Source organism: Anopheles stephensi, chromosome 3 (assembly GCF_013141755.1).
Source record: "Anopheles stephensi strain Indian chromosome 3, UCI_ANSTEP_V1.0, whole genome shotgun sequence".
Classification (NCBI taxonomy): Eukaryota; Metazoa; Arthropoda; class Insecta; order Diptera; family Culicidae; genus Anopheles; species Anopheles stephensi.
In genome coordinates this window covers 27747257-27774882 of record NC_050203.1, presented here as the reverse complement: position 1 = coordinate 27774882, position 27626 = coordinate 27747257, and the positions used below count along the sequence as shown (strand labels likewise).

The window sequence follows — 27626 nt, the reverse complement described above, 5'->3', positions numbered from 1 at the left end:
TTAAGGTTTGTTTCCTTCTAGAAACTCTCTCCGTTAAATTACATCCAGCTTAAATAAATTGAAAATGTTTCTTTAATAACAATAATAATAAAGTTGTTACTTCAGTCCATGATACAACGTATCAAACAATGTTCCCGGCGTCCCTCGCAATATCCTAATACCTGAAACTTCAATTCCGCTTCTTTTTAGCATCTTTTTCCAACGCTTTCCCATTCGCTGCCGGTTTGCCCACGCCGGCTACGCTCTTCAATTTTCGTTGGTGAGTTTTGCGTAGAATGATCTGAATCAGCGTGGCAAACAATCCGACCGGAATCATGGTGATTAGCACCAGTATGGAGGCAACGTCCACAACATGTCGAGGCCAGAACGATAGATACAGTGCTCCACTGCGCAGGTAACCAATGCCACTGTCCTGCTTTAGCACATAATCAACGTAGTACAGGACTTTGTCCATCGGCTGCAACGGTTGCTCGCGGAACTGTCGGGATGCTTTCATGGCTGCCTGTCGGTATCTAAAAACATAAAGTGCATTCGTCAAGGTTTTATGTCTCTCAAGAAGACTCCACCAACTGATTACTTACTCCGGTTCATTAAGAATTTGATTGATCGCCTCCAATATGCCTTCCTCAGTCACATTCTGATAGTCAAGCTTTAGCCCATAGCCAGCCTCAACCGCCCGGTTCACAAGGATCTCTTGATCCCCAGCAAGCGGCAGACCCAGGATCGGCTTACCGTAATGCACCGTCTCCATCATGCTTAGCAATCCACCGTGCGTAACGTGTAGCCGTACGTTCGGATGGGCGAGCAGCTGTTGCTGTGGCATCCACGGCCCGATAATCACATTCGCCGACTGATCCGGCAGCGTTGCGTTCTCCCACTTCCACAGGACCAACACCTGGCCGAGCTTACCGAACGCACCGACGAACGCATCGCGCAAGCTGTCCGGAAAGTCGGCCGACCGAATGTTCGTCCCCATGCTAAAGTAGATCACACCATTCTTCGCCTTCTCGACCCAATTGATCACATCCTGCGAGAAGCCCGTATCCTCCAGCTGGCGGATGTGTGCTCCCCCGATCTCGATCATGTTCGGCACGATCGGGCGGGCAAAGTTAATCACCGGATTGCTGTTGACCATCACCAGGCTTACGTTGTGGATGAGATCGAGCAGTGGCGGTAGGTTCGGCCGCCGGCCAAAGTACCTCTGGTAGACGGCTTCTTGCGAGGGTAGATAGAGGTAGCGATAGTTGAACTGCTCACAGATGGACACGAACGTGTTCCAAACCCGCTGCACCAGATGCATTCGGTCCGAGTACCCGAGTGAAGGGATCGGATTGTAGGCCGGGTTGTGCGGGTTGCCCACCATCTCGTTCGTGTACTTGTTGGGGGCAGCCGCGCTATATACAATCGCCGGCACACCGTAATGATAAGCCAACCTGTGGAACCAAGGTGGACGCTTCGTGATAAGATTGTACAACAACAACAAGAGCGGTGGTGAGGGTGTGACGCGCTATCGAAGGCGTATTGTGGCCTGTTTTGCCATTCACTTTTACTCACCCGAGTAAACTTTCACACAGCACCTGATCCAGGATTAGCAGGTCGAAGGTTTCGGCCGGGTTCTTCAGCAACTCCTGGAGCTTCGGATGGCCTAGCGTGTAGTCGGCCATTGCTGCGGTGCCGTAAATCAGGTTGGTGTTGCCATAGAAGCTCGATTTGTCGCGCTTGGTAAACACGTTTGCGTGCAGTCCATAATCTGTTTGAGATATAGTCAGATTTTATTGTCGGTAGCGGTGCGATAAGCCACCCCAGTACGATTGGCCGTCCACTTACCCTCTATATGACTAAACAGCCCCGTAATCCTCACCTGTCGAATGTTCTCGTGCGCATACTGCACCTCAAACGGGCTGACGATCGTTACCTGTCGAATGCGATCACGATCTTATTCAGATTATGCTACACAGACTCAGCCGCTCATTCTCACTTACATTGTGACCTTTGGCGGCAAGTGCCTCAAACAGCACCTGACCGAAGATGTAGTTTGTTTTGCTGATGCTTGGAAACACGGCCAGAATTTTGGCACCACTGACCGATGTGTCAAGCGTGCCGACTAGTACGATAGCCGTCAGTGCGATGCCACTCACCAGCGATCTACTTCCGATCACCATCCTACCCCTGCACAAGAGTTCCGTGAAATCGCACGACTATTACTCACCAGCACGAGGCGCGGTTTCGAATGTCTGTCAGCCAAACAACTGAACTGGTGAAGCGTGTAACCATACTGACGTAGTGGACTTCCACACTTTACCGATAATGTGACGAAGAGGCGCACGCCTTCCAACAACGCTGATAGCAGCGTCCTCGATAAGGCGACCGACATCGAAAAAAAAAACGTCGAATTCTAACGCTCCACGTAGGTCCAACCTATCGGCACCAGCCATTTCTGGAGCAATCTCGGTCGAGGGATTGGTTTCATTAGGCACCCCATTCAATAGTCGAAGCCGTAGTTATGGGCAAAGTCGTCAAGGCTGAACGGAATTAGCTGTACCGGATGCTGAGGGTGCATAGAGTTTTCATCGAATTTTCTTCCAACCCCATCCGAAAAACGCATGTCACCTTTTTGTTGTCGACCTTGAAAAAAAAGGGCTTGTTGTGTCTCTCACCCTCACCCAAGGACACAATAATTCCCTCGGGTCGGTCGTAGAACTCAGAATCGTTCGAGCTCAGAACCCTCCAAGTTCAAAGAGAGCGAACGACAGAAAATCGATATTTTTCGTTCATTATGGAGGCAGGCAGGAGTTCCGAATCCTCCTGGCCAGCGTTTAAACAATCACGATTCTTCCGTCCGGCAGCGTACAGTGCTGAGCATGTCTGTTACCATGGAAGCACGGTGTCCTGCCAGTCGACACGATCCTGTCTGTCTAGCTGTGTCCTGGTGTGTTCCTATGACCGGACACACAGAAGGCAAACAGTAACACACACACACACGCGCGCACTTTTCCCTCCCGCACATCATAACGCGTAATAAAGAGGAGGAAGAGCGTTTTGCAGACAGCATTCGGGTGTAGTTTTGATTCCCCCCCTTGTTACTTGCCACTGTTCGCATTCGGAAAGTGGCAATTTTACTGAAGGGCAAACCTGCCGGCACCCGAAACACCCCCCCGAATCAAATGTTTTGTCGCAATCATCATGAACAGCGCGAAACAGCATTTGCTGGAAGCTGTGTACATGTATGGACCGAGGACTCGCGTAACTCATGGTGGAACGCTGGTGAGTTTAGCAGCGCTGGTGTGAACGTGGATGTTTAAACATGTTGTTTTTATGATCACCCGCGTCGTCGTTTAGCGTATGGTAGAGTTAATATTAAAAGGGGATAAAAATGATGTACATGCGCACAGTTTCGGGAGAGTCGGTGCCGCTAGCCAAGCGCATGTCTGGGGCAGGCTGTATTGAACTTTAACATTTGCATTTCATTTATACAGTTTTGTTCATTTTCTTGGTGAATATTATGTCTGGGTTTATTGCTCCATTTACAGTGGATTATATTAAAAAGGAGATTTAGGGGCATATTTTGGTCGTTAATTTTGTGTCAAGTTTTTCAGAAATGTTGACAGTTTTTTTCTAGTTTCTTCAATATAACTGCTAAACATCTACAATAAAGATAGGTCTAACTAATGGTCTAATTAAATAAAGATCCAACAGTAACAAGCAATTAGACCGAGCATCTCGGGGAAAAGGCTCTAGGGGAGGAAGTATTCCCTTAGGTCTATTTTACTCCCTTATCTCAAAAATTGCCAGCAATATGGTGTAGTGCTCATTATAATGGATTATAGATAGAGTTCAATTCCACGTCTATAAAAACAATTTATCGTAGCGCAAATCAAGATACATTACAACAGGAAATAGAGATCTTTCTGGTAAATTTACCCATCAATATTGATTTTTTTAGTTTCTAAACAGAAACAGATTCTAAACAGATTCAGAACAGATTGGGACTTGCGAATAGATTTTCTCACTTCAGAAGAATTGAGAATCCCCTAGCCAAGATAAAGCCTCAATGTCACCAACGCACCAGTAACGCACCAGTAAGAGTCATTCCTTGAGCATGATCACGGTCGCCTTCGGTTCCCTTCTAAAATATGAGCATTAAGAATCACCCGACTCCAAGTAAGACCCGATGACTTCCACGTATCCAACGTAATAAATCTCAGCAAGACTTCTTAGAATCTAACATCGTCTAATGACGCAGAGCCTCTACGAATGAACCAGCCATCAAGACCTCTAATGATCACTATGCAAATATTCTACAAATATGCGATCATACCCGTTAACTGTGATAGCGTGTCCCTTCGATATGACACTCGTATGTAAATTGTGTTTGATCATGTAGCTGTAATTTATAAACTCTAGGAATTATTCATCGCTGGAATTGCTGTTTCTTTTACTCATTGCAAAGCAAGTTTTCTGAGTAATAATTACTTCCTTACTTTTACTTTTCGCAGCTTGAATGCTAGCTATTCTCCTACTGTAAATTATCGATTTACTTCGTCTGGAGATTTATTTTATTCTTTTTGAAACAACCAACAAAGCTTGAATTACATCATTTACATCACATAAACTCATCTTCACATCCAACAACACGTAATCCTCCTCGACTGATGGTCTGAAGATAGGAAGATGTTCCTTTCATGAATGGTACAATTTCTTTCAACATCATTTCAAGCCCAATTTTGCAGCATGCGTCACAACCAAATCCCTTCCATCCATCACACATAAGCTGTCGACAGCGTGCACATACATTTTCGCTCAAGTATCGTGTTGCAAGTATCGTGATCCGTGCCCTTACGACCCAGGTGTAGCAGACGCGCGCGTTCAGAAACAATTCCCCAAAACCAATCGTCAGATGCTTACATTTGCACGGCGAGCCCTCCAAAATCCCTACCGGGGTTTGTTTCACCAACCTTAAACCACGTCAGTCAGTGCAACGTCCTCCACGCACCCCGAAATGCATCAGCTGTTGCATCCCGAACACTCATTTTACGCTTTAGCGAGCCATCTGCCATCCTACGCATTCATCCATTCATGCCGTGCATTGTTGTCCCGGCGGTGTTCGCTCGTGCGTTTAACACCGACCGGGAACCTTCGACCTTAGGATAGGTCTTTGCCCACCTGGTCAGTAAATTGTGGCTCTGACCACCATTACAATTACAACTGCGGACAAACGATGGTCCATCCCGGGGCAGGGTGCATTTGCGGCTCGTGTAAGCAGTCAGGGAGAAACCATTGCCCTTGATGTCTGTTTGTCCTGGTTCCTGGTGGGTTCTCGAAACGGTGATTCGGCGGCTGGTGATAATTACACGTACAATCGGGGTTCCAAATGTTTAGGTAGCGGAAAAACGTTCTCTAATACCATTTCACGCCTGTTGTACCTTTTTTAGTTTGTGTGCGCGTTCAGGAGACTTTTAGCGCTTATTTCGAGTTTTTTTTTTTGAATATCTTGAACTTTTAGAAGAGCCTTCTTACACCTCAAATAATAAGCCCTATTGGTTGTCCGTCGGTAATTTCTATTTGCGGAAACATATTTCATCTACATCCTTCCTCGGGGTGAAGAAGAAGTTTCCTCTCAAGATTAATCCGGCTTTGCTTGGTTGGTGCTCGAGCGCAAAGTCATCCTCGTACGGCAAAACACAGGAAAGGAAGTCATTCTGGTCAACTAATCCCTATGTGCCCGATTAGTGTTGAACCATAACCCCCGAACACGGGCTTGGACTCCAATAAGTTTCTCTACCTCGCCAGGCTTTCTCTGTCCGATTGTGACCAACAGCGTAAGCCCAACTTTTCCTAAGCAGCTTTCCATTCTTCGTCCGGCAGTTCTCGAGATATCCATCCAGCTCCAGGGATGGTATGAAGAAATAAATCTTTTATCCATCAACTAACCCCCCCTCTGTTCAGTGATGGAAGAAGTTTGGCTTAACATTCTCCCAGGAGAACACTTCATATGTTTTTATTTCACTTCGTGTAACTTCGTGCGTGTGTGTGAGGGTATCGTTAATATCTAAAGTTTTGTGGGCTTGAAGTTGAGGATTGCTTTAACAAGGGCATTCCTGTGATATAATCCTCCGTTGTCTCTCTGCCGCTCATAAAGAGCAATACAAAATTCATAATTCTTCGGCTATTACAAGGTCCAGCATTGAAGACTCCGAACATACAATAGCTCAAAAATCCCATAAACTCTGTTGCTAGCTCTAACAATCCCAACCGCTCATCGATGCGTGGCAAAATGTAATAAACCAACTTCACACTTAAAACCAATGACTTCTTCGGTCGATGAGCAGTCGCCGACGGTTATGTTCTTTATTCGTTCGCTCGTCCTAACCCGCCGGTGCTTGAATTATGCACTTTTTGCCACTGATTGATTCGTGGCTATAGGACCACCGACAACAAAGGAACGTTCCTTCAAACAACATGGCGCCCTGGCAATCCGTGTGGTACATCCGGGAGCGTCATAAATCTCACGGCAGCAATTCCACATGACAGAAAACGGGGATTTATTATGTACGTACAGCGTACCTCGTACTACAACGGACCACGGAAAACCCCGTCACCATTCTCATTACAATCCGCGGCATGAGCCACAACAAAATGTGAAAAATCACTTCGGAAAATGCTACTCCGCCCGTGGAGGTGATGTTGTTTTACAAGAAGAAAAACATACGGGTACACAACACGAGGTTTGGGCGATGTTCTGCTCGGAGCACCTCATACGGATGGTGTATGGAGCTATTTTGGCCCCGTTGGGAATGTATGTAGCTCGAGCCCCAGAACTGTTATTAAGCTATTAAAGTAATGAAGTTGTCATTTTTGATTGTGTTTGCTATCTATCTATCTATCTTCTATTACTAGCAGTGGCAAGCGAAGATTCCTGAGGAAATAGGACCTCTATTTTAGAGAACAGCGTGTTTCCGACATGATTGGTAGTTATTGCGAGCTTAAGTCAATTGTTTCGTACGCGATCCTTGTAGCTTTATTGGGCTTTAACAGTTGCATACCAAACCCTGAACCTCCTGAATATCTCTTCTGAGCGATACTTTAAGCTTATCCAGTTAAAACTAACTCATGCCATTCGACTGAGAACAAGCTCATTCGAAAGAATTGAAGAAACTTCTTATCACCAAGAAAACTATGGACACGTTTTCCATACCATAATAAACTTATAATTGTTTGAATACAGGAAACTTTGTCCCTTAAACGTTGAACGTATCCTTCAGCAGCCAACCCATGATCGTACTCTCATTATGAAAAGAAACATTAGAAATCATGTGACAAACACAGATGCCACATGATGTCCACCGTGAATTGTGCTCCGTTCCCACCGTTCCGGCAACCATTTTCCAACCGTTTATGTGAAGCCCCAGCAGCAGCTACAGATGCCATTAATGTTCATTTTATTGGCGGTCCTTTGCTGGTACTTCACCGGCTACACCGGCTGGTAAGTCTTCCTAGCTAGCAGCAAAACCTCCGGTCCGTTGCTAGATCGGCCCTCAAACCACGGTAAGGATTTCCCCCCACAACGCCGGAAAAGCGAACCATAAAATTTTCACTTTCTCAATTTTCTTTACCCCCTTTGTTTTTCCTGCATTGTACGTAACATGGTGCCGCCACTGTGCAACGGCCGAGAAGTGCATTGTTGGGTCGACCGGAAGATTTACGATGTTTTTCAATCACCCAAAAGCCGCACAACCGAAATCAACCGACCAACGGGAAGCTTCTTTCTTTTCTCGGGATTTGGGAACTTTCCAGCGGACGAATGGTGCAATTTGTCATGGACTTGTTGCCCCGTGCTAGCTTTTCCGATGCCGTTTTGCTGGGAGCAACCTGAGGAAAATCACAACTTCACACAATCAGTGTCGACCGAAATGTGTGATAAGCTAATTGGGCGATAGGGCCCCATCAATTTGGACACTGTCCAACAGTGCTGGCGTGTGGAAAAATGATTGATAGCATTGTTGTGCTGGCTTTGAAAATGCTTTTTCCGAATTGAATTCTTTAAAAACCCTTTGAAAAATTAAAACAGTCATCTCATTACAGCAATGTTCTAGATTCTCTCTTAATGTTTCAGATCACAGAATTCTTGGCCTTTGTTGTTAAACCATTTCCCGACACTTGCACCATCAATTGAAGGGCTCAGGGGGACACACCCGAGCGCTCATTTGCCACCAGGAAATGCACCATAGCTGTGGCTCACAGCTCCCATCTCTCATCACGCCCGGCGTTCGGTCGAACAGTGTCGAGGGCGACAGGGCGCTACTGTTTATTTACTTACACCACTGTCGCGGTATGATTTATTAATAGACAGCAAACGATTTCCTGGTTTGGCTGCACTTTTCATTATTGCTCGCCAGCCCATCACAAAGCATTAGTTTGCGATGACTAAAATACTGGCCGGGAAGCCATCGGGAACGTTATTGTTTTGTAAGTGTAAAGTTTTGCCGGCAATGTTCTGTAGCCCATTGAGAGCCGTTTATTTCCTTTAGCAAACGCCACTCATACAGTTGCTCTTGCTGATAGTCGAGTTTCTTACTATTTGACACATGGTAATACCATTCATAGTTTGAAAAGTGAGATCTGCTGAAGGTGATCTAATGCTTGGTTTATGGTGCAACATTCCGCCTCTGACACATACAGCTGGGGAAATTTGCCCTTATCAGTGCAGCTACAGAACCCCACACGCACGCTGCATTACGCAAAAACTTTTCTTATTCATGGTAACTGGTCGTGACGAAAGTGGGAAGAAGCTCATAAGCTTAGTGAGGGAAGCACCGTTTTGCTCATAGTTCTAATCACCATAATCATAACGATTATCATATCGCTAAAGTTAATGAATTCTTTCCGACCGATGAGAAGAACTTTCACGATGATGGTACAACTTTTAATTGATTTTGATGTAGATAAAAGCATCGGGTGCGAGATGTCTCTAGCAATCAGCTATGAGGGTGTGTAAAGAGCAATTACTTTCCTTGCTTTCTGACTCTGCACCATTTAAAATAAGTGAAGTCGGAATCACTCATCAGAGTTAATTAGAGTGAGCCTCCAGTTTTGTAAATGCAATCGGAAGTTCTGGATGGAAATAATTGATCTGGGGAATAGGTAATAAGGCTAACGCATGCGTAAAAAGCGCAACAACTCCATATTAAATATGATTTCACATTATTGGAGCTTGGCCACGGTGCATAAAATTCTGCCAAAAATTCGGCCTTTTCATTTGCTCCTATTTTATGCATGGTACAGGTTGTTAAATAATTGAAATACATTCTGCTCGTGGTATTTAATGAGATGTAAATTTATTGTTCGGTACACACATTTACAAGTGCATATAGAGTCTTGCTTACAACATTTTGCCTCACGTGAAAGCTCGTTGCTCAGGTGGAGTTGCAATTATTTAACTTGTGTTGAATGTTTTCGAATTTATAAATTGCTTTTTTGCTTGGTCTCTTGAATAAAGTAAACTCGCTTTACTTAATATTACCTCTTAATCAGCAGCTGGAATAGCCCGAAAATCTGAAATATTTATCAAAATCAAGAATCGAACAAATATAATCGTTATTACAGTTCTCTCTTACATGTAAACGTATTTTTAGCACTTTTTAGGTGAAAATCTCCCAGATTCCTTCTTCTTTGGCCTAACGACCTTTTTTGGTCATGGCTACCATTTCTATTCAAATATAGTAATTGGATATGGGATTTGAACCCCGGGTATGAAGACCGGTGCCTTAGTTACCTCTACCAACGGGCCGCCCTCCCAAAATTCTATCAATTCTACGATTAAATTATTGTTTAATTTATCGTTATAATAACATAGTCTGGGGGATACTTCTTTTTTTCATTAGCACCACAACCTCGAGACAGTGGCGGGTCAAGATATTTGGAGGCACCGAGTGGAATGGCAGTGCAAGGCACCTCTAATTGTGATATTAGAGGGAAACAACAGGATTTCTCTCACCGATGAGCCCCTCCTGACCAACGAAACCCCGAGCAGCCGTTCCTTCCGCTTCTAGGTTGTTTCGTCACTTTCTCGAGAGATCTCTGCAGGCCAATTTTGGCTTTCTGTAATTCGATTTTATCCGTAACAAAGTAGTCAGCCTTGCGTACATGGTGGCTGTTTGGATGGGATTTGAACCCCGGCCCTTCCGTGTGAAGACCGGCGTCGTGATCGCCTGGAACACTAAAAGATACTAAAAGAGCTCATATAAAAACTCTTAGAACGCAACGTAGACTTAGAATTTGAGGACTTCTTCATCTTGCAGCTCCATGTGAAGTAAGGTCATCAGGAAGTATGGTTCTTGATCTTAATATTCGACACTTTTCAATTCCTAAGGTTCTGAAGCGCTATGTACATGGACAATTTAAAAATCTATGTGAGACAACTTCGGAGAAGTCAGAGTGTGATCAGCCTCTGAATATGTTTAGATGATTCCATCATCAGAAGCAGGAGGATATGCATGACTAGTATTATCTGAAACGAGAAGAACTCCAAATCCCAGCAAACTATGATCCTGATCTTTAGATGGCGGTCAGGCTTTAGTTAGATTTACCTATCAATCTTTCCAAATTATTTTCCAGTTTTAATTCGTTCATACTTGAATCTATTTTCTAAACTACTTTAAGTCCATATAATCCTATTTTTGCTGTAAAGTCTGTAAATAGGCTGTAAAGTCCTATTTTTAAGTCTCCAAACTCATGTGAGACTAGGAAAGTCTATGCGTAAATATCGAACTTGAAAACCTTCCCCAGTTGGCATAATTTTGCTCTTTTCACAAACAACTTTATTGTTAAACAAATCACACCATTATACGTGCCTTAAGCCCTTTAATGAACAATAAATAGACTAATACCGAACATCCACCCGTTACTTCTCATTTCACCGGCATATGCGGCACAATGTAATTTCGGGATAATGATCACCAAAGATCGTTTGTCCTACGGAACCCCATCCAACCCAACCAAACACCTCATTACGGTAGCTCATCAATCCATTTCTGTCGCAAGCCACGGCAAGCACCAGAGAGTAAGCCATCACCATGGCGCAAGAGCAAATGCAGGTCAATAGCATTTGCTGAGGACGACGCATGCCCTCCCAGATGCATCACGCGTGGAGACAAACAAACGGTCGAATTGTTGCCACAAACTGACAGTCTTGCCAGCTCCCAGGCGTTGCACCGCCGAACGGCCGTTCAAGGGTACATATTTAAATTGGAGAAAGAACGCACGCACATTCACCGTAAACTCAACACAGTGGCCCTTTATTTGTTTGTAGCTGCGTAGCTGCTGCCCGTCTGTTTGAAGAAGCATCTTAGCCGGTGACCCACAGATCCGCCCGTTAGAGATTACGATCGCCGCGGTTCGGTCACATGTTGGTGCGTTTTGGGTTACGGAACTGTCCTCCGGACCAGACATGCCAGCGTCATTCGAACGTCGGCTACCGACTGATGCCGACGTATCAATGAAGCAATCTGCCGCACGATCGTTGGAACGGAATTTTCATCGCGCCGATGCTTACCGTTGGACCGGGTGCTACCGGGGAGTTTCGTTAGAAAGTTGTATAATTCTTGGATCACGACCAAACCGACGCGAACTGTCGTTCTTAATCGTAATTATTAACAGTCGTTTGCTCCATCGATCGTTGCTGATCACACAAAGTTAACGAACCGATCATTCCCGTGAACTTTGAAGGATAAAGGCCCTGAAGGGGTAGGTTCTCTGCCAGAAGATGGAAGCGTTCTCATCTTCAATATCCTCACTAGCAGTTCGGATGCAAGTTAAGACGTTGATTTTTTGGAACATTGTCAAAAATTGCCCGTGATTGTATGGTCAATGCATCGAACATCTTCGATCAAAGTGTCAAAATGTTGGAGCACATGGTCGCTCCGTACCACAAAACCAGTGATGATGTGGGGAAATCCTTGACTAGTCACACCACATAAACTGAGTTTAAGGTATCATTCAAACCTTTCTCTATTTTAAACGATGACTCATCATCCTGCACACGCATCTTGCGCTTGTCAAACCATTCGTCCAACGAAATTTCCCAAAGACTATTCCCATTCGGAGGTTGTGAAAAATAGTTTCGATATTATTTATGCAGCAACCTATAAATAAACTTCTCCACCCGACGAGTGGAGTCCCACAAGCTTGTCAGAAAACCCCTCGTGTGGCCGGTCCAAGCATTAGTGCAGTTGTCGACAGAGGTGACAGCAGGACAAGCCGTTGCACGATGGACGTACGATGTTGGTCCTCAGGGAAGCGTTTCCGTGTGGCCTGCCATGTTCGTTCCCGTTGTAACGCTGAACGCTTAACAACTATTGAGAATGTTGAGGTGTCAGTATAGCGATTGTATCATTGATCATAATACAGCGGGATGCATGTCGGACGAAAGGAAATCAATAACAACGGTCACAAGACATTTTTTTTTGAGCCGTATTACGTCAGATGTGCTTCACTTTCTTTTAATATGATGATTCACTTGCTGATGTCTAAATGGGCTAAATGAGTCAACCGCCTTATCTCACACATAATGACACAAACTGGATGGGCGAAGCCTTCACGTGACTTCAAACTGCCTTTGGACTGGTTTGGAGAAGAAGTAAAAAAAAACTTCACATCTGTGTGACCCATCACACCCAACCTAGCCTCGCCGTGTTGGTGCCAAATGGACGGTCCAATAAAATTCGAATCAAACAATTAACCGAAGAAGTTCGCCGGGTCGTGATGGTGGAGATGCCATAGCGAGCAGCAGTACCAGTAGGTCATCCGGTTGTTGATCTTTGTCAAGATGGATTCCTCACCACAAAAGATAGGCTTCAATTGACTATAGATCGGTTTGACCCTTTTCATCGGCAGCAGAAAAACCCCTTCCTCAGTGGTTTGTGTTTTTTTGTACCTCGCCGACAGCTGGAACGTCTCCGGCGCGTCATCAATTATACCGAACGGGATACCGATCGTGCCAATCGGAAGGCTCATGCAGTGGGGAATCCATACTGAAGGGAAAACCTCACACGGAATGCATCATACCTAGTGCATGATAAATATATTCTCAGGTGTACACGCCATCGAAACAAATCAATTTTCAAACCAAAGTTTATTCTTTTCCACACGAATATCTCCGTGTATGCCTTTTCCGTGGTCCCTCCTGGACCTGAACAAGGGAGTAAAGCAAGGGTCCGTAAAACAAATACTACAGCCTGAGGCCAGCCAGACCCCTCTCAACATAAAGCTGAGATTAGCTGCAGGATTTGCACCTCTTGAGGATTACAATGGCTCAAGACGCCAGGTACGGTTGGTCCTCACCTCACTTGCCAATAGAATTATCTACAAACGGGAGTTTAAAAATGGATGAGGAAAACTTTAAAGCCTTCTCATGTTACAATGAGGCTTTATGGGGGTTTTTGTAATCCTCTACTGCAGGGTTGTGGTCAACAGAAATTGGAAGCTACAAGTGTTGTCCGCTTGCTAGATGTAAAACTTTTCGAAAAGAGCTCTTGAGTGAAGTGTGAACATGTTTCAAACATCAATATTGTGAAGCAATTCTTCAGAAATTCATCTCTATGATGGTTATCATTAGCTCTTTCCCTTTTTCAGGATTAGATTGGGATAGTTTTTACTTGGGAGATGTTTATCGAATGTCATAACATTATGAATTTAGAACACTTTCTATTATTTCATTTCAGCTTTTGCTTATATTGATTTCACTGTAAACCAACTCAGTTTAACGAGCGTCGTTTGCCGATCGTTTGAAGACACATCGCATCGTCTGACCAATCCATTGCTCAACCCATAAAAATACAGGTAAGTACTTAACCGTACGCACTAAGAAGGCACTTTCAAGGTAACTAATTTAATTACCAGCTGATTAGGTTTTAAATTAAAAATTCACTTCATCGCTTTGGAAGCGTACGGGTATGGCCATTCGTGACACTCCTTCTGTAAGCGTGACTTTGCGACTTCTTCGATGGGTCGAGCATCATTTCGAATTCTACACCTTGGGTATACGTACGCCGTTTGATGATCCGTCTTCAAATGACTTACCTGCTTGATTTGCAAGACTCCCGGGCGTTTAACGCCCCTTTTTAAAGTGGAGACACATTCCTAGACGAACTGGCTCTTTTTTACGATTCCGACAGTAATTGAGCTGAACCGATGGTGCGTTCTCTTTATGGCCGTTATTTGCTTGCTTGATAGTGGGTTGCTGGCTGAGTTTTATCTCTTTTTTTCTACGGTTTTTTTGCTATCACACACACACACACACACACGCGTTGGGCGATACATTTGGGGAATGAATTCTGCAGAACGAAACACTCATTGTCTATTCTGTTCTCACCTGCGGTTATAGGGTACTTTATTCGATATAGTTAATTAAAGAATCGTTAATAAAACGATCATTGATCGTTCTTCCATTAATGAAATCTGCACATGCATTGGAATGACTGGTACTGCTCGTCTTTATTTATTTATTTTTATTCATCTAGGACGGCCTGGCCGTAATGCTGCTAGTTTTATAGTTGATTTAATAAAAAAATCACCAAACCTCAACAATAATATAGAAGTTTCTATTTTCAAAAGAGTTTATTTTCATGCTTACAGCTCGAAAATGAGCGTGAAAATACTATCAAGCAAGTGATACATTGACCTGATCTAATTAGAATAAAAATAAAAGGTAATAAAAGATAAAGACAATAAAGAAAAGATATAAATAAATAAATATGTGACTTAATAAATGAATAATCAAATAAATAAATACCTAAATAAATAAATACGGATTGGACATCAGACAAGATTGGACATGTTAAATAGACTTGCTCCATAAGAACAGGCCAAGAAAGAAAACGAAGAAGAAAAAAATAAGTAAATAAATAAATAAATAAAACTATAAAGACAGGGTTTCCTTATGTAATAAAATATAACAAATGAAATGCAAATTATTCCACTGTTAATAATACAATCAATGAAACAAAAATTGTAGCCTCGAAATTCAACAAATGTTTAAAAAAAATACTACAGCTCAAGTTTTAACCCATCAAAATAAAACAACACACTGAATATACGCAGTCTTCCTGATACTTCAACAATTTTCTTTAGTTTGCGAGGCTCGTCTGACGCTGGTTTCATGGCGAGTGCCTAGCTGACAGTGAGATTAATTTTACATTATTTTTCCAATATTGAGTTACATTTTATTTTGGTGAAATATAGCTTGCATTAAGTACTCGATTTTATGTACCCATGTAAAGCAAAGTATGTTGGGCATTTTTTTTCTCTACGAAACCTGCTTGTATGACTGTTGAAGCCATCACTGTAATGGAGAAGGAAAAAAAATATATTTTTCATAAGTGTTCAAGTAGAGATGATATACAGAGAAATTTGGCGAGTGCCAATAAATTGTTGAAGTGTGAGTAAAATTACTTTTTTTTTGCAAAATATGTGTTTCATCTTTCGTAAGAACTTGCGATTAATTTCAGCCAACTCTTCTAGTTTTTATTTTTTTACTTGAAAAATAGAACCTCTTCTATTTTTAAATAGGAATTTAAATTTAAGGTTTTTGATCACGAATGTTTAATTTTAAAATTCAAACCCCATTGCAATGAACCTTCCAATTATTATCTTGCAATTCATATGAGTGTTAAAAACGATGTTTAAAAAAATTTAACAAAACACCTCTTTTCCAAAACCCACTCACATAAAACTGGTTAATCAAGCATTTAAAAGGATGCTTCAATGGAAATGGAGAGCTCTAAAAACCCGTCTCTACACTTTGCAAAAAAAAACCCTCCCGGCCTCGGTCAGTTACGCAAACCAGTCACGTTTTGGAGCGCAAAAAGCGAAAACGGATTCTACCCAAAGTCAACAGTTGCTGTGTCGTGTTGGCATACTTTTGCAAGTGCTAACCATCTCGCCGGTATTTGCTCGTCAGGTCCATTCGAAATCGGTTCGACCTTCCTGTACGGCTACCACTAGCCAGAAGGTGGAAAGAATAGAATCTGAATCGTACTCGTATGAAATGTCTGTGTACCCGGTGTACGAATAGTTGGTTGTTAAGCATGTTTTTGTTTGACCAAGGCAAGCGCTAGCCGGAAATTAATTTTCCCCCTTTTTGTGTGCGGGTCTCTCTCTGTATGTGTATTCATAATTTTCATCGTTTTCATTCAGCAACCAGTTGGTTGGCGATGGATGCAGGATTGGTAGGTAGGTGCCGTGGGAGGCAATTCATGAATGCATGTTTTATGGTTGCTGATTACTTACCCTCAGTGTCCGGGCTTGACTGAGCCCAGTTGGAACCCACCCTAGCGCGTTGGAACCGAGGCAGGCACCTCACACGGTAGGCGACATCTTGCAGACATTACATTACTGCACGTATCCAGGTGTGAGACTGTGTGCGGTTCCCGGCGACCTCCCGCTTCAGACCTCCAAATATCCCATCCACCATGACAATTGCTGATTGTTTTCATATGCGTCCGTACGTTCGTTGATGATTTTTATGATTTTTTTTCTCTCTCCATCTTTTCCTTCCTTTCGGCCGCCACCCTGTTGTACCATAACGAACCGAACCATATCTAACCAAGCGTTAAATTATATTAACAAATTTATTCACAACATTATCTTTCGGGCACAGAAAAAAGTGCATTGTTTGGGGAGCGGCGATGCAACGGTGCGTTCCGTTGCCTTGGAGCACCGAAACCCCAAACACAAAGTGCGTCCACGGAACGATTTACCGTCAAATCCTAGCCATTTTGAGGCTAGCTATTGGTCTCGACGCAAGATTTCAATGCTGAGAGTCATCTGGGCCTGGTATGACAAACGCCACCGTCTCGACAGATGACGCCATGGGGCTAAAACTGTGACATTTTTGGCTTTTCCCTTTGCCAATGGTTCGCCGGCGTTCATGATTTCACTCATGGAACACACCGCTTGGCCGAACCCGACTTCCTACCAAACCCCGTTGTCGTCACTTCATGTTTCTGGGCCTTGGGTTCCTGTGACGCATAGGGAAATGTTTTGGGCGAAATGAAATTAATATTCCTACACTGACTTCCCGGCAAGCTCAAAGGGCAGGAGCCCCCATGTGTTGTGCTCGATTGCACATGTTTACCATTTACGGAGGAGGTTCGGATGGTGTTCCGTCGTCCGCTCATATGCAAAGAAGCAAATTTTGCAGATCATGTGTGACACTGGCTGTCACCTTCGTGATGTATTCGTTGGAAAAACCGGGGGCCTACGAAATGCGGTAAAGTGTGCGTTAATGTTTGGGTGCCTACGTTCCATGCCATTTCATTTGAAGCGCTTGGGAAATCTTGTTAACCCTTCTCTTTCATTTCATTTCATTAGGCTTTATTGGACGTTGAGAAGTATTAATGGAGTTTAACACCAAAGGAAAGTATTATTTCCATAGCTAAAATTATACTTTTTATCCAAGACTGTTATTGTTGATGACTAGGTGTACCCGAGACTATAGTGCTCAAATGGTCCACATGAACCATGTCTGATGACAAAGCAAACAAGCAGTCCATTTTTTGGCCTAGAAATGTGGATGTCAGTTGCCAACTGGGGTCTTCGCAGAGCCATTGCTTAAGGCAACTAATGCACCATCTCTACTCTAAAAGTTGCTCTTCATCGGTGTCTATTTCCAAGACACCAACGAACCGATTTTGCCGAAATGCAAGATTCATATGCTCTGATGGTTCCCTTCTCATCAAAATGTCTTGCCTTTTTTATGGGATACATATTTTTGCCTAACGAATGAATTAAAAACAATAATCTAGTTGTAGATGGAGACGATACTAAAGCTATAGCAGAAAACTCAATTGATTAAATGTACGATTCCATCCTGTATTTCTGAAGGAATCTACAAAAATAATATCGCTTGCCTCTAAACATATTAAATACTCCCAGCTCTTTTGGGATCGTAATATCTTTCGTTTTCGAACCACAGAAGTGATTGAAACAAGGTCCTCCGGCAGACGTTTTACAAGCAATCCTACAGGGCATTTGGGTCTAACATCAACGCGCCCTCCAAGCAAGATATACTTCTGAAAGTCGCCTTTAACTTTTCATTGCAAGAAAGTATCTACTGCTCAGTCATGTTGGGAGATGCGGACTCGGAAGACTTCAATATTCAACCTCTAGAAAGATTCAAATCGGATTAGATTCTTAACTATGGATTCGAATCCGATTCGGATTCGATTGAGATTCCATTGAGATTCCATAGGCGTCCTTTAGGTTTACATTGAGGTCGATCAAGTTATGCCAAACTTCGCCGGATTGAGGGTCCAAAAGTTAACCTCAAACGATTTTCTCACTTCTTTTTCTAGATAGAAATAAAGTCATAGAATCTTAATTTTTGCTTTGGACATACATCAACTCACATATTATTCATCGTCACGTGAATTGTATCGTGTACGATGGATAGTTGGATGAATCTTCTAGAATATTGTTATTATCATACTCGTGATAACTGATAACTCTGTTGTGGTTTGAAGAAGTGTAAAATCCATTCCTGTAAATCCTCTCCAGCTCTGTTTCCGAGAACACTTGAAATATTTTGCAAATCTAAATGATTACACTTCCCTTTCAAGTACCCGCTCAATCCTTCGCCAACCCTGTCGATAACACGTTCAAGTTCAATTTCCCTCCGTTTATCAAACCGCCACTTCTACACACTAAATCCAATCCGCCGAACCATCACAATCAGCATTGCACGTCAAGCACACGCTAATCACGTTTATTAATAGCCGTGGACTTGCTCTTGAACCAACGAAAAACAGAAAACAAAAGAAGCACATCCAGCACAAGTCATAGCAAACCGTCCGAAGAAACCCCTTTACGCAAAACGGAGAACCCTTAAGCCGCCTGACGTGACCGGAAGTGCATTCTCTCCCTGCGGGCTGTCTCACTCACCTGACCGACACAACAGAACGGATGCGGCCGATGAGCAAAAAAACGATTAGTAATTCTCAGCGAGCTTGCTTGAATAACGTAGCAGCAGTGTTGCGACGATGTTATCATATTTATTTGCGCAATCACGCGCATGACACCGTTTTCGCGAGAAAAACAGTAGTGGGCCCGAGTCAGCGCCAGCCCGGCCAGTCAACTCGGCACGGAGCTGCTTTCGCAATATTTTAAACGTGTGTTTTATAAGCTTGCGTTGTTTGTAAATTTGTTGGCCCTGGCTCATGGCTACTGCTTGCTCTTTCACACACACACACATTAATCAACTGCACCGGGTGGTTGTGGTCACCCACGTACACAGTGCCCCGTACGCAGCAACACGGATTCGAACCGTTATTAGCTCCGGCAGGAAATCGCACCCGGACGTCCGATAGTGAATAGGAAAATTAACGGGAACGGAAGATTAATGGCGGCATGGCCGAGCTTTTCGGGGAAGGATTTCGTTTGCGAATCTTCAGTCCACACACCGAGCCCCCACTTTGCCAGTGGGTGAATGTCGATCGTAAAACAATCATAATTCTCATACTTTTTGGAGCTTCCCGCTCCAACTGCTGCTCGGTGAAGGCTTCGGTGCGAATCGGTGTCCATCCATCCCGCGTGACTAATATTCTCACACCGGGAATTGACGTTCGATAAATTGATCGTCAAACAGCAAACGCAAGCAAGCGAGCGTTTAAGTTGAGAAAAAAAACCCCGACAGCTTACCGTTTTTCGCTTAAGCCCGTTTCCTTTGAGCGTTGGATTACTGCGGTTTTGTAGCTGGTGCAAGTAATGCAGGGCCACTTTAAAAACGGCCAAACACCTCCACTTCGAGCTCCAGTCCGGTGCTACAGGGTGCCACCCTACATGATCGCCCAATGATGCAAGCGAAGCGGAATTAAAATGCCTTCTGCCTTTTGCATTCTGAACACCCAGGCCTCGAAAGAAGCTTAAAGCTAGGGGGGTTTATGTTTCCTAACCCCAACTCCTTTTGCCTGTCTGCTGTCCAAAAGCTCACCTCGCCAACTAGCCACAAAATAACGAACGGATCGGTCGAACACTCTCGATGACAGTGTGCGGGAGGAGTGCGAGCATGAAAACCCCGAACCCAAGCCCGATAGCTAAAACTGCAATCCATTCCCGGGCTAAGTACTCAAGCTAGTTGCCCTTTGAAATACGCGAACAAGAATAGCTAGGGGAAGAAGGAAAAACCCAACACCGGATTTTTCTCCGGATTTCAATAGCGAATGTAATCCTTCCGAAAGCGGTGAGCTTCTAGAGTAAAAAAAAAGCATTACCACGGGGCGCCAATTTCTCTTCATTTGCTTTTGCGAGGACACGGTTTTTGGCAGATTTCGTTCTGTCGAAGCTGTGGCAGGTTTTTGCTTAATGCGGTGAAATGCTTCAAGCTGCGAAGAAGTACCAAGAGATAATAAAAAAATGGAAATGGTTTTAAGCTTCCCGGGGGTTTTTTTCCAGCATGGCATGAGAAGTTTCTTCCGGTTCGATTGGCGAGCTAGGATTGTGTGGTTTGTTTCTTTAGGTTCTGTGCACCAGTGGTCGATTACTGAAGGACGTTTTTACGAATGAAACGCGAAATTCATAGCCAGATGTGCTGAGATTTCTACTGTCTTGTTGAGTCCTTGGAGGATCGATTTTGGATGGAAACTGTTGAATTATGCGAAACATGATAGCAATAGACCAAGTGGATCTAAAGTTGAAGATAGGTTAGTATTGTAAAAGCTAGTTTACATCATAAAGTGAATGTGTAAGAGACTTCTAAGGCTGGGATATTTTGCATTAGCATCAGGTGGCCTTTGAACCGAAATCATTCAGATTAGCTTAGATGAGTCAGACTCCAGGTAGAGTAGAGGTAGATTTGAGGTGAAGTAAAAGGTATGTTTAAAAAAAGTGATCATTAGTTTAAAGATGTCCAAAACTTCACCTACCTGGGTTTAAAAGTCGGCAAGAATAACAACATTAATGTTGAGCTTCGCGAAAGGATGCTGGATGAAGGTAGCTTCTCCACTCAAAAGACCTGTCGCGACGGACGAAGCTTGCACTGTATGTTCTTAGTTGCAGAACTCACATATGCCTCCCAGTACTCAAAGACATCGACTTTATTCAAAACTTACGAGACTCCCTTCTAAGAAGACTCTCAGGAATGTAGGTCCCATATGTATGAAAGGACAATGATGGAGCCGCTCAGAGATGTACATGAGCGAATGCAGTGAATTATACTAGCATCGGTGGGCTTCGTATGTCATGAGAATAACACCGGACGACCCAAACCCGTGAAGTCTTTTTAGGAAGTCCAATACGAACCGAGGAGGCGTGGAAGACTCAAGCAAAGATGCAGTTGATTTTGCGTCCGCTAGAACGAATATATCGCGAGCTGTATCGAGGACTTCTGCATTAGGTCTACACCGCGAAGCGATAGGTAACGCCTGATCAATTAGTTGAGCTAAGCTTAACAACTAATGAAGAGTTAATAAAAGGCAGAATCTATTGCTCTACTTTTCTATCGACTTAAGCATCACTGTTAGCTATCTGAATTCCCTAGAGTTATCTGAATCGAATATAGAGATATCGTTGCATAAAGTCGTTAATAATAATAATTGCTTCAAAGTGACAAAGTTCGGGAGGACGGAGGTTCGAATCCCAACTGGACCATTCTCCCGTAGTAAGGACTGGCTATCCAACAACGTGGTATCATTAAGTCTATTTAGCCAGAAATGGCAGGCATGACCTATAAGAGGTTGTTAGGCCAAAGAATAAGAAGATCCAAGCGGTAGGATTCGCGGAAGCTGATTGGGGAGTCCAGGACCAGCAAAATCATTGTTCTTTAATCTGGTCATATTTTTCAGATACTTCGAAACACAATCTCTGGTAACAAGAACAAGAAACAAAAAAAAATCTAGCAATAGTTGAGTTAACTTCAAGAGATTAAATAGGAGAGCTAAGATCTAAAATATCTTCAAAAAATACCTCCCAGATAAACTTTTCTAGATAAGATAAGCTTTGGAATTGTAGGTAAACTATTCATTTTAAGTAAATAAAGCTTCAGGCAATTAGTAAAACTGCATTAAGTGCTCTGCCCAATCATTCGTTGCCGTTCCGATCAAAAGTTTTCAAAAACTACTACTCATGTTTACTTTTAGAAATTTAAAACCTAACCAAATTGTTCACTTACAAAAACACTACAGGTGAAAGAACACACTAGAGATAGTGGCAAAACAAAAAACTATCCACCAACCCAACCCAACGGTATAGTCCTAGCACACCATACCGACGTACGGCAAGCGAGTCCAGCGGATCTGTTCCATTAAATATTTATGAGCAAAGTTGAAGTACATAAATTAAGCGTCAATGTAAGATTGCACCAGGAGCCAGGATGGTAGTCTAGTTTTACACTCCACCAATGTGGGTACTCACCCGGATTTTGGAGTTCAGACGAAGCCCGTTTTCGGTTTGCGTATGATTTGCCCGAGTTTTCGGAGTTGTTTCAACCCATTAAGGGAACATTAAAAGTCAGTAATGGAAAAGCTCCAGCAACAAACAACAACAAACAAAAAAGGAACCAACCCAGCTGCTATCTCGAGAGGTATCCTTTGAAAAGAGGAACAGAGAGAGAGAAAGAGTGTCCTTTATCTGCAGTTATTCGGAAGCACTATGCAGTGAATGAATGAAGCAGACCTGAATGAAGGTTCCACTTTCGGTCCGGCAAAACCATCAAGCGAAGGGACCCGTTTAATGAGACAAGTTTTCGAATATGGTGCAAAGATAATGCCAAAAGAAAAAAAAACTCCGGCTCCGGCTATTTGTTTACACTTTTCATCGCAGAATTGCACTTGCGTATTCTCCCCCAACTTGATTTTTATTTTGCATCTCGGAATAGCCCGGAACGCGTAGCCTTGAGTTGAATGATAAACCATATCCCGGTCAGTAGGTTAAGGTTAGCTGGTTCGGCCAGGTTGCTCAGCAGCGTCCCACTGTAGTATTCCCCACCGACCTGCGATGTCCGATAGGAGATAATTATGTGTCCTGTCCCGTGGCCAGCCAGCAAGTCTCACAGCTCAGCTGCTAAATTAGCTCCTCCTGTTCCTAGGGATGACAGGGCGGCTGAACCGCAGGTGTGCGACATCAAGGCGAAACAATTTTGAAGAAACCTCACGCCCTGAATGATTTATGATGTTTGGAAAGGGGGAGCTTGGTTTTAAAGAGATAAAAAAATCTTACTTGCTTCTAAGCAGACGGCACGTGATGAATGTCATGAAGTCGAACGATAAAGAACGAAGTCTAACGGGGGCTTCCCTGACGGTTTGGGGCGAAGTATATTTTTTGTTACTAGAAACGACTGTCAAACGGAAGGTATAATTATGCTGTCCACGCAAAACCGTGTTCATGGTTTTACGGTATACTTGAACTTTTGATAAGGAACATAAAGTTTGTCCACGCCTTAGAGGCACAATTTCTGGACGGAAAAAAAACGCAATACATCCTGCCTGAGTGTTGTCTAAAATTCGCACCGAACTCAAAGTCGGGTCCTCTAAATCCTATCACTCCCTTCGACTGTTTTATCACACCAAACAACCCCTAAGTAATTGTGTTAAATTCACACAGATCCTCTAATTACGGAGGTGTAATATTCCCCATTACTGTGAAGCATTGAGCATTGCAATTATATAAAACCCCTCGACATCAGCATTTACGAACCATCCCGGCCACATAAAGGTGAATAATGCACTTTTAATGCGCTTGACTGAGGTGGAGTTTCGATTTAATCCCCTTACCAGTTTCCAGTTTCGGTGCTATTCCAGCTCTTTACCTTCGCACCCAAACGACGTCATCCTGCTGAACCGGTCAGGCTTACCGACTGCATCACCACCTCGCACGCCCTCAGCCGACCGCCAAGCGGATGGGTAACGCCACCGAAGATCGCGATCACGATCACGATCGACGAAGCCCCACGCGAAACTGCGTCCGTGCCACTTGCAGCAGGACGGCGTGTGTGAGAGGTTACTGCACTTTTATGCTTTGGTTGCCGGTTTCGTGCTGGAGGACGCTTCCTCTTCCTCGGGTTTCCTTTACGCCGAGTCGTGTGGAATTGGGTGGCGCGTAAACCCTTAACGAACTCAACGGAGGAAGACTCGACGTTCGCGCAAACCGTTCCCATTCTTCGGCACTTCGATACGGGCAATGCTAATGATTCCGTTTACTGGGTGAAGAAAAAGTACTGACGATCGTCTGATCAGGGTGCAGTCCAGGTGGGAACTAGGCGAGGAGGAGGATTGATGAATTTGCATTTTCCTATCCGGGTCGTCGCCAAGCGGTGGGGATCGATTTAATCGCGTAAGTGCAAGAACTTGGGAACAGATATCTCTCACTTCTTCAACTTCAACTTCAAGTTTTTTTTGAGTCTATTTTATCAATATTCAAATTATTGTTAAACTCAGATTTGAAGTTCAATTTATCCTACAAAATCCCGCTTCAGATATTCAATCAGAAATTCCTACCAACTCCTAGTCATATCTTGCTAGCAGCCGGTCGTCTCTCTACCGGACACGGTTAGCATAAGTAAATCGACTCCGGCCATCCCAACGCACAAACCGGGCAATGTGTGTCTAAGCATCGCACTCGCACCCTGCATAGCGATGAACAATTGCATATCCATGTGTTTCAATGACCTCTGGGCGCGGCAGAACCGGCGATACATAAAATGCTATTTTAACCGCATAAAGAAATTCCACACACACACGGGACCTAGACGCGCGCGCGATTCCGAACGAGGCTGCGGTCTGCATCTGTCTTCGAAGTTCTGCAACCCAACCAGCAACATGATTTAGAACGAAAGCGAACTCTCGTTCGATCGGTGCGGTTTTATGCTACCCTAATCTTTGCGTCCACTCCACTCCACTCGCTCGCACGAAGCTGGTGCTCTCGCTCACTTGGCAGCGCTTCTAATGCTGACTGCTTAAGAAATGATTCGTTTTATTTCCTGGATTGCCTATGCTGCAAAGGCCCTACAAGTTTGGTCATTAAAAGATTGGCTTGAAACCTGTAAACGTGTATGAATGAGATGCAGAAGGAAGCAACCTTTTGCCAACCAGCACACAACGCTGAAAGAGTGGAAGCCGAAAGTAAGCAAGAAGAGCTAGACGGAATACAGGAAAAAGAAATTGAAAACAAAAATCAAAAGAGTATGTTGCACTCGATCGAAACAACAAGCGATCAAAATATAGCCAAGAATGCTTAACATCAAAAAGATGGAATGAGAGAGGGAGACAAAAAAAGGTTCAGCATAAGAAAGAACGAGCAGGAACAACCGTTGCAAGACGACGGGGCAGAAAAAAAAACACATCAACGCAATAGGGGTGAGATGGGTGGTAGCCAGACGACGCTTTTACACAAAAACACACGCATACTTTCATTCATCCGTCGAGGCTGCGCTCTTTTCTCTCGCGTAACATAAATTATGCTCCCGGTTTAGGATGCGTTGCTCTCGCGCGCTCTTGCTCTAAAGTTACCGGTGGAAAAGAAGAACACAAACATTATCATCACACACCTATAGACCGGGGACATGTGTACGGCGCGAGCAGCAGAGTTCGATGTTCAGCGCATAAGCAACATATATGCGTGCGTGAGAGATGAGAGTTTGAGATCGCCGCGGGAGAAAGAGCTGGAATCTGCTCGTGGATGAGAAGGTTTGATTCATCATTCTGTGAGGCTGTTTTCTACTGTGGAATGGAGGAGATGTTTTTAAATTATTGCAACATTAAATGGAAAACATTATTTAGTTACCACAAGGCAAAAAACAATGTTAATATGTTACACCAAATACCATTTTAAAATTTAAAACAAAATTTTTCTACATATTTTTTATAATTTTCAATAAAATATATAGTAAGACAGATTTTTTTCAGGTAGTAAAAATTATTAAGCAAAATAGTTCCGAATAGTCTTTTCATTTATAAAGTTTTTTTTTATTCTTGAAGGACGGCCGCATAGCTAAGTACAATTTATGAAATTATACATTTATTCGGTTCTCGGGAAATTTGTCTAAATATTAAATGAATTATTTATTTACATTAATTTAGTTGTTTTTATTCACGAAAGTACAGACTGACAGTACCATTTACCAACTAGATATAAAGCACATTCGCGGTTGATTGCGTTTTTAATTATTGTTCCTTGCTAAAGTTCTTTGATTTAGGAGGTATTGTTCATCAATTTGGAATTATTAGGCAGTTTGCTAATTATTGCTGTCAGTTTCCTAATAAATGCAAACCAGGCAACAATTTTAAGCGATGTTAGTATTGAATTTAAGTTACGTACGGTGGCTTCTATTTCCAGAAATATTGATGCTCCAGGTAGACAGTTGATACCTAGACAATATGGTTCTAATTAAGATCCTCAGCACACGGTGTTAGTCGATCAGTTACGTAGATGATTAAGACAAGCAATTCCATAAGTAATTTAAATAATATTCATGAAACTGTTAATAACGGTTAAAATTGTTTGAGACAACTTCAGGGCTGCCCAGTGGTAGATGCGACAGTGGGCCCCATCTGGGCTGTTCCCCCATAATGAGAACAGACTATCTAACTATGCGGCACTAATAAATCCAGTAAGCCAAAAATGGCAGGCATGACCTAAGTGGTCGTTAAGCCAATGAAGAAGAAGAAGAGACAACTTCACTTACATCTCAAATTAAGTCAGCTACACACGAGAAACATAATAAACGAATAAAAATGATGGAGAAAAGCAGCTAAAAAAAATTTAAACCATTTCCTCATGAAGTCAAATTTAAACTAATAATCAATGTTTTTATTGCTGGAAACTAATTACAATCTTCAAGATTTTTGCTCAAGATTGTGGACATTTTTTTTAAAATTATGACGATTTTTCGTAAATTATATTAATCTAATTTTTTTTGCCGTTACTCAGCAATTACTGAAAGATAAATAAATACCTTTCTACTTGTTTTTCTAGTTACAATTGCTATGCACAATACGCTGGTACATTTTCCAAAAATTTAATAATGACAAAAATATTTCTATTGGCATACGACAATGTCACAACTGTTAGTATAACTTGGAAAAAGCTTTACTAAAATTATTGAAAAAAATCGAAACAAATTCCTGTTTGGCAGCAACCATCAACCGAGTAGAATACAACCTACCAACGCTACAATCTCCTCGCGTGTACCGTGCACCGGGGTCTATCGCACGGCGTGAGAGCGACCGGGTCCCGACCGGCTGGTGGGTACGCTCAGTTTCATCGCAAACCTTACGCAGTACGGTTCGTCGGCGAGTGTGTATGTGCGCGGTTTTACGCCCCGGGGTTTTTCGCGATTACAACCAACAAACCGTTATCCGCTGTCCATTTGCGTGCACCATACCGAACCAAACGGCACCGGCACGGTGGTCGCCGGTCGCACTTAAACATCCCGCCAGTGGTGGTGCTCCGAAAGGTCTCACTTCCTGTACCGGTAAACAGGCAAACAGAATAAAAAGGTTAGAAAGAATCGTGCCGATTTGAATCGCCGCTCGTGGATTCCGTGATTACTTACCCTCTTACGCGTGTGTTCGCCGCGTTCTAGCGCCACCGGGGTAGCCAGGTAGGGCTGGCCAAATTCGTGCGTATACGCAACCAGAGGG

The 27626-nt window shown here is 43.3% G+C and overlaps 2 protein-coding genes across 10 annotated transcripts in view; one reads left to right on the top strand and one right to left on the bottom strand.

Moving 5' to 3' along the window:
• Positions 1-27626, top strand: part of LOC118511552 — a 116725-nt gene that overhangs the window by 16091 nt on the left and 73008 nt on the right. For 3 of the 9 annotated variants that reach the window (XM_036054777.1, XM_036054771.1, XM_036054772.1), the window contains exon 1: positions 27222-27482. The gene's annotated coding sequence lies outside the window, so the exon portion shown is untranslated. Of the gene's footprint in view, positions 1-13718; positions 13837-27221; positions 27483-27537; positions 27587-27626 lie in introns of those variants that run through there. The other 6 variants (XM_036054778.1, XM_036054779.1, XM_036054780.1 and 3 more) reach the window with 6 other exon arrangements.
• LOC118511553 (UDP-glycosyltransferase UGT5-like) lies at positions 55-2311 on the bottom strand. Its single transcript, XM_036054782.1, has 5 exons — positions 1983-2311; positions 1828-1915; positions 1555-1750; positions 582-1433; positions 55-512 (listed from the first exon to the last, which is right to left on the bottom strand). The coding sequence occupies exons 1-5, from the start codon at positions 2160-2162 to the stop codon at positions 170-172; spliced, it is 1659 nt and encodes a 552-aa protein (XP_035910675.1). The 5' UTR covers positions 2163-2311; the 3' UTR covers positions 55-169.

Excerpts from the sequence above, each read along its gene's own strand:
- LOC118511553 (XM_036054782.1), bottom strand. The coding sequence starts at position 2,162 with ATGGTGATCGGAAGTAGATCGCTGGTGAGTGGCATCGCACTGACGGCT. Across the intron at positions 1,916-1,982 it reads TTGCCGCCAAAGGTCACAAT|GTAACGATCGTCAGCCCGTT; the intron begins GTAAGTGAGAAT and ends CGCATTCGACAG. Across the intron at positions 1,434-1,554 it reads CTGTGTGAAAGTTTACTCGG|GTTGGCTTATCATTACGGTG; the intron begins GTGAGTAAAAGT and ends TTGGTTCCACAG.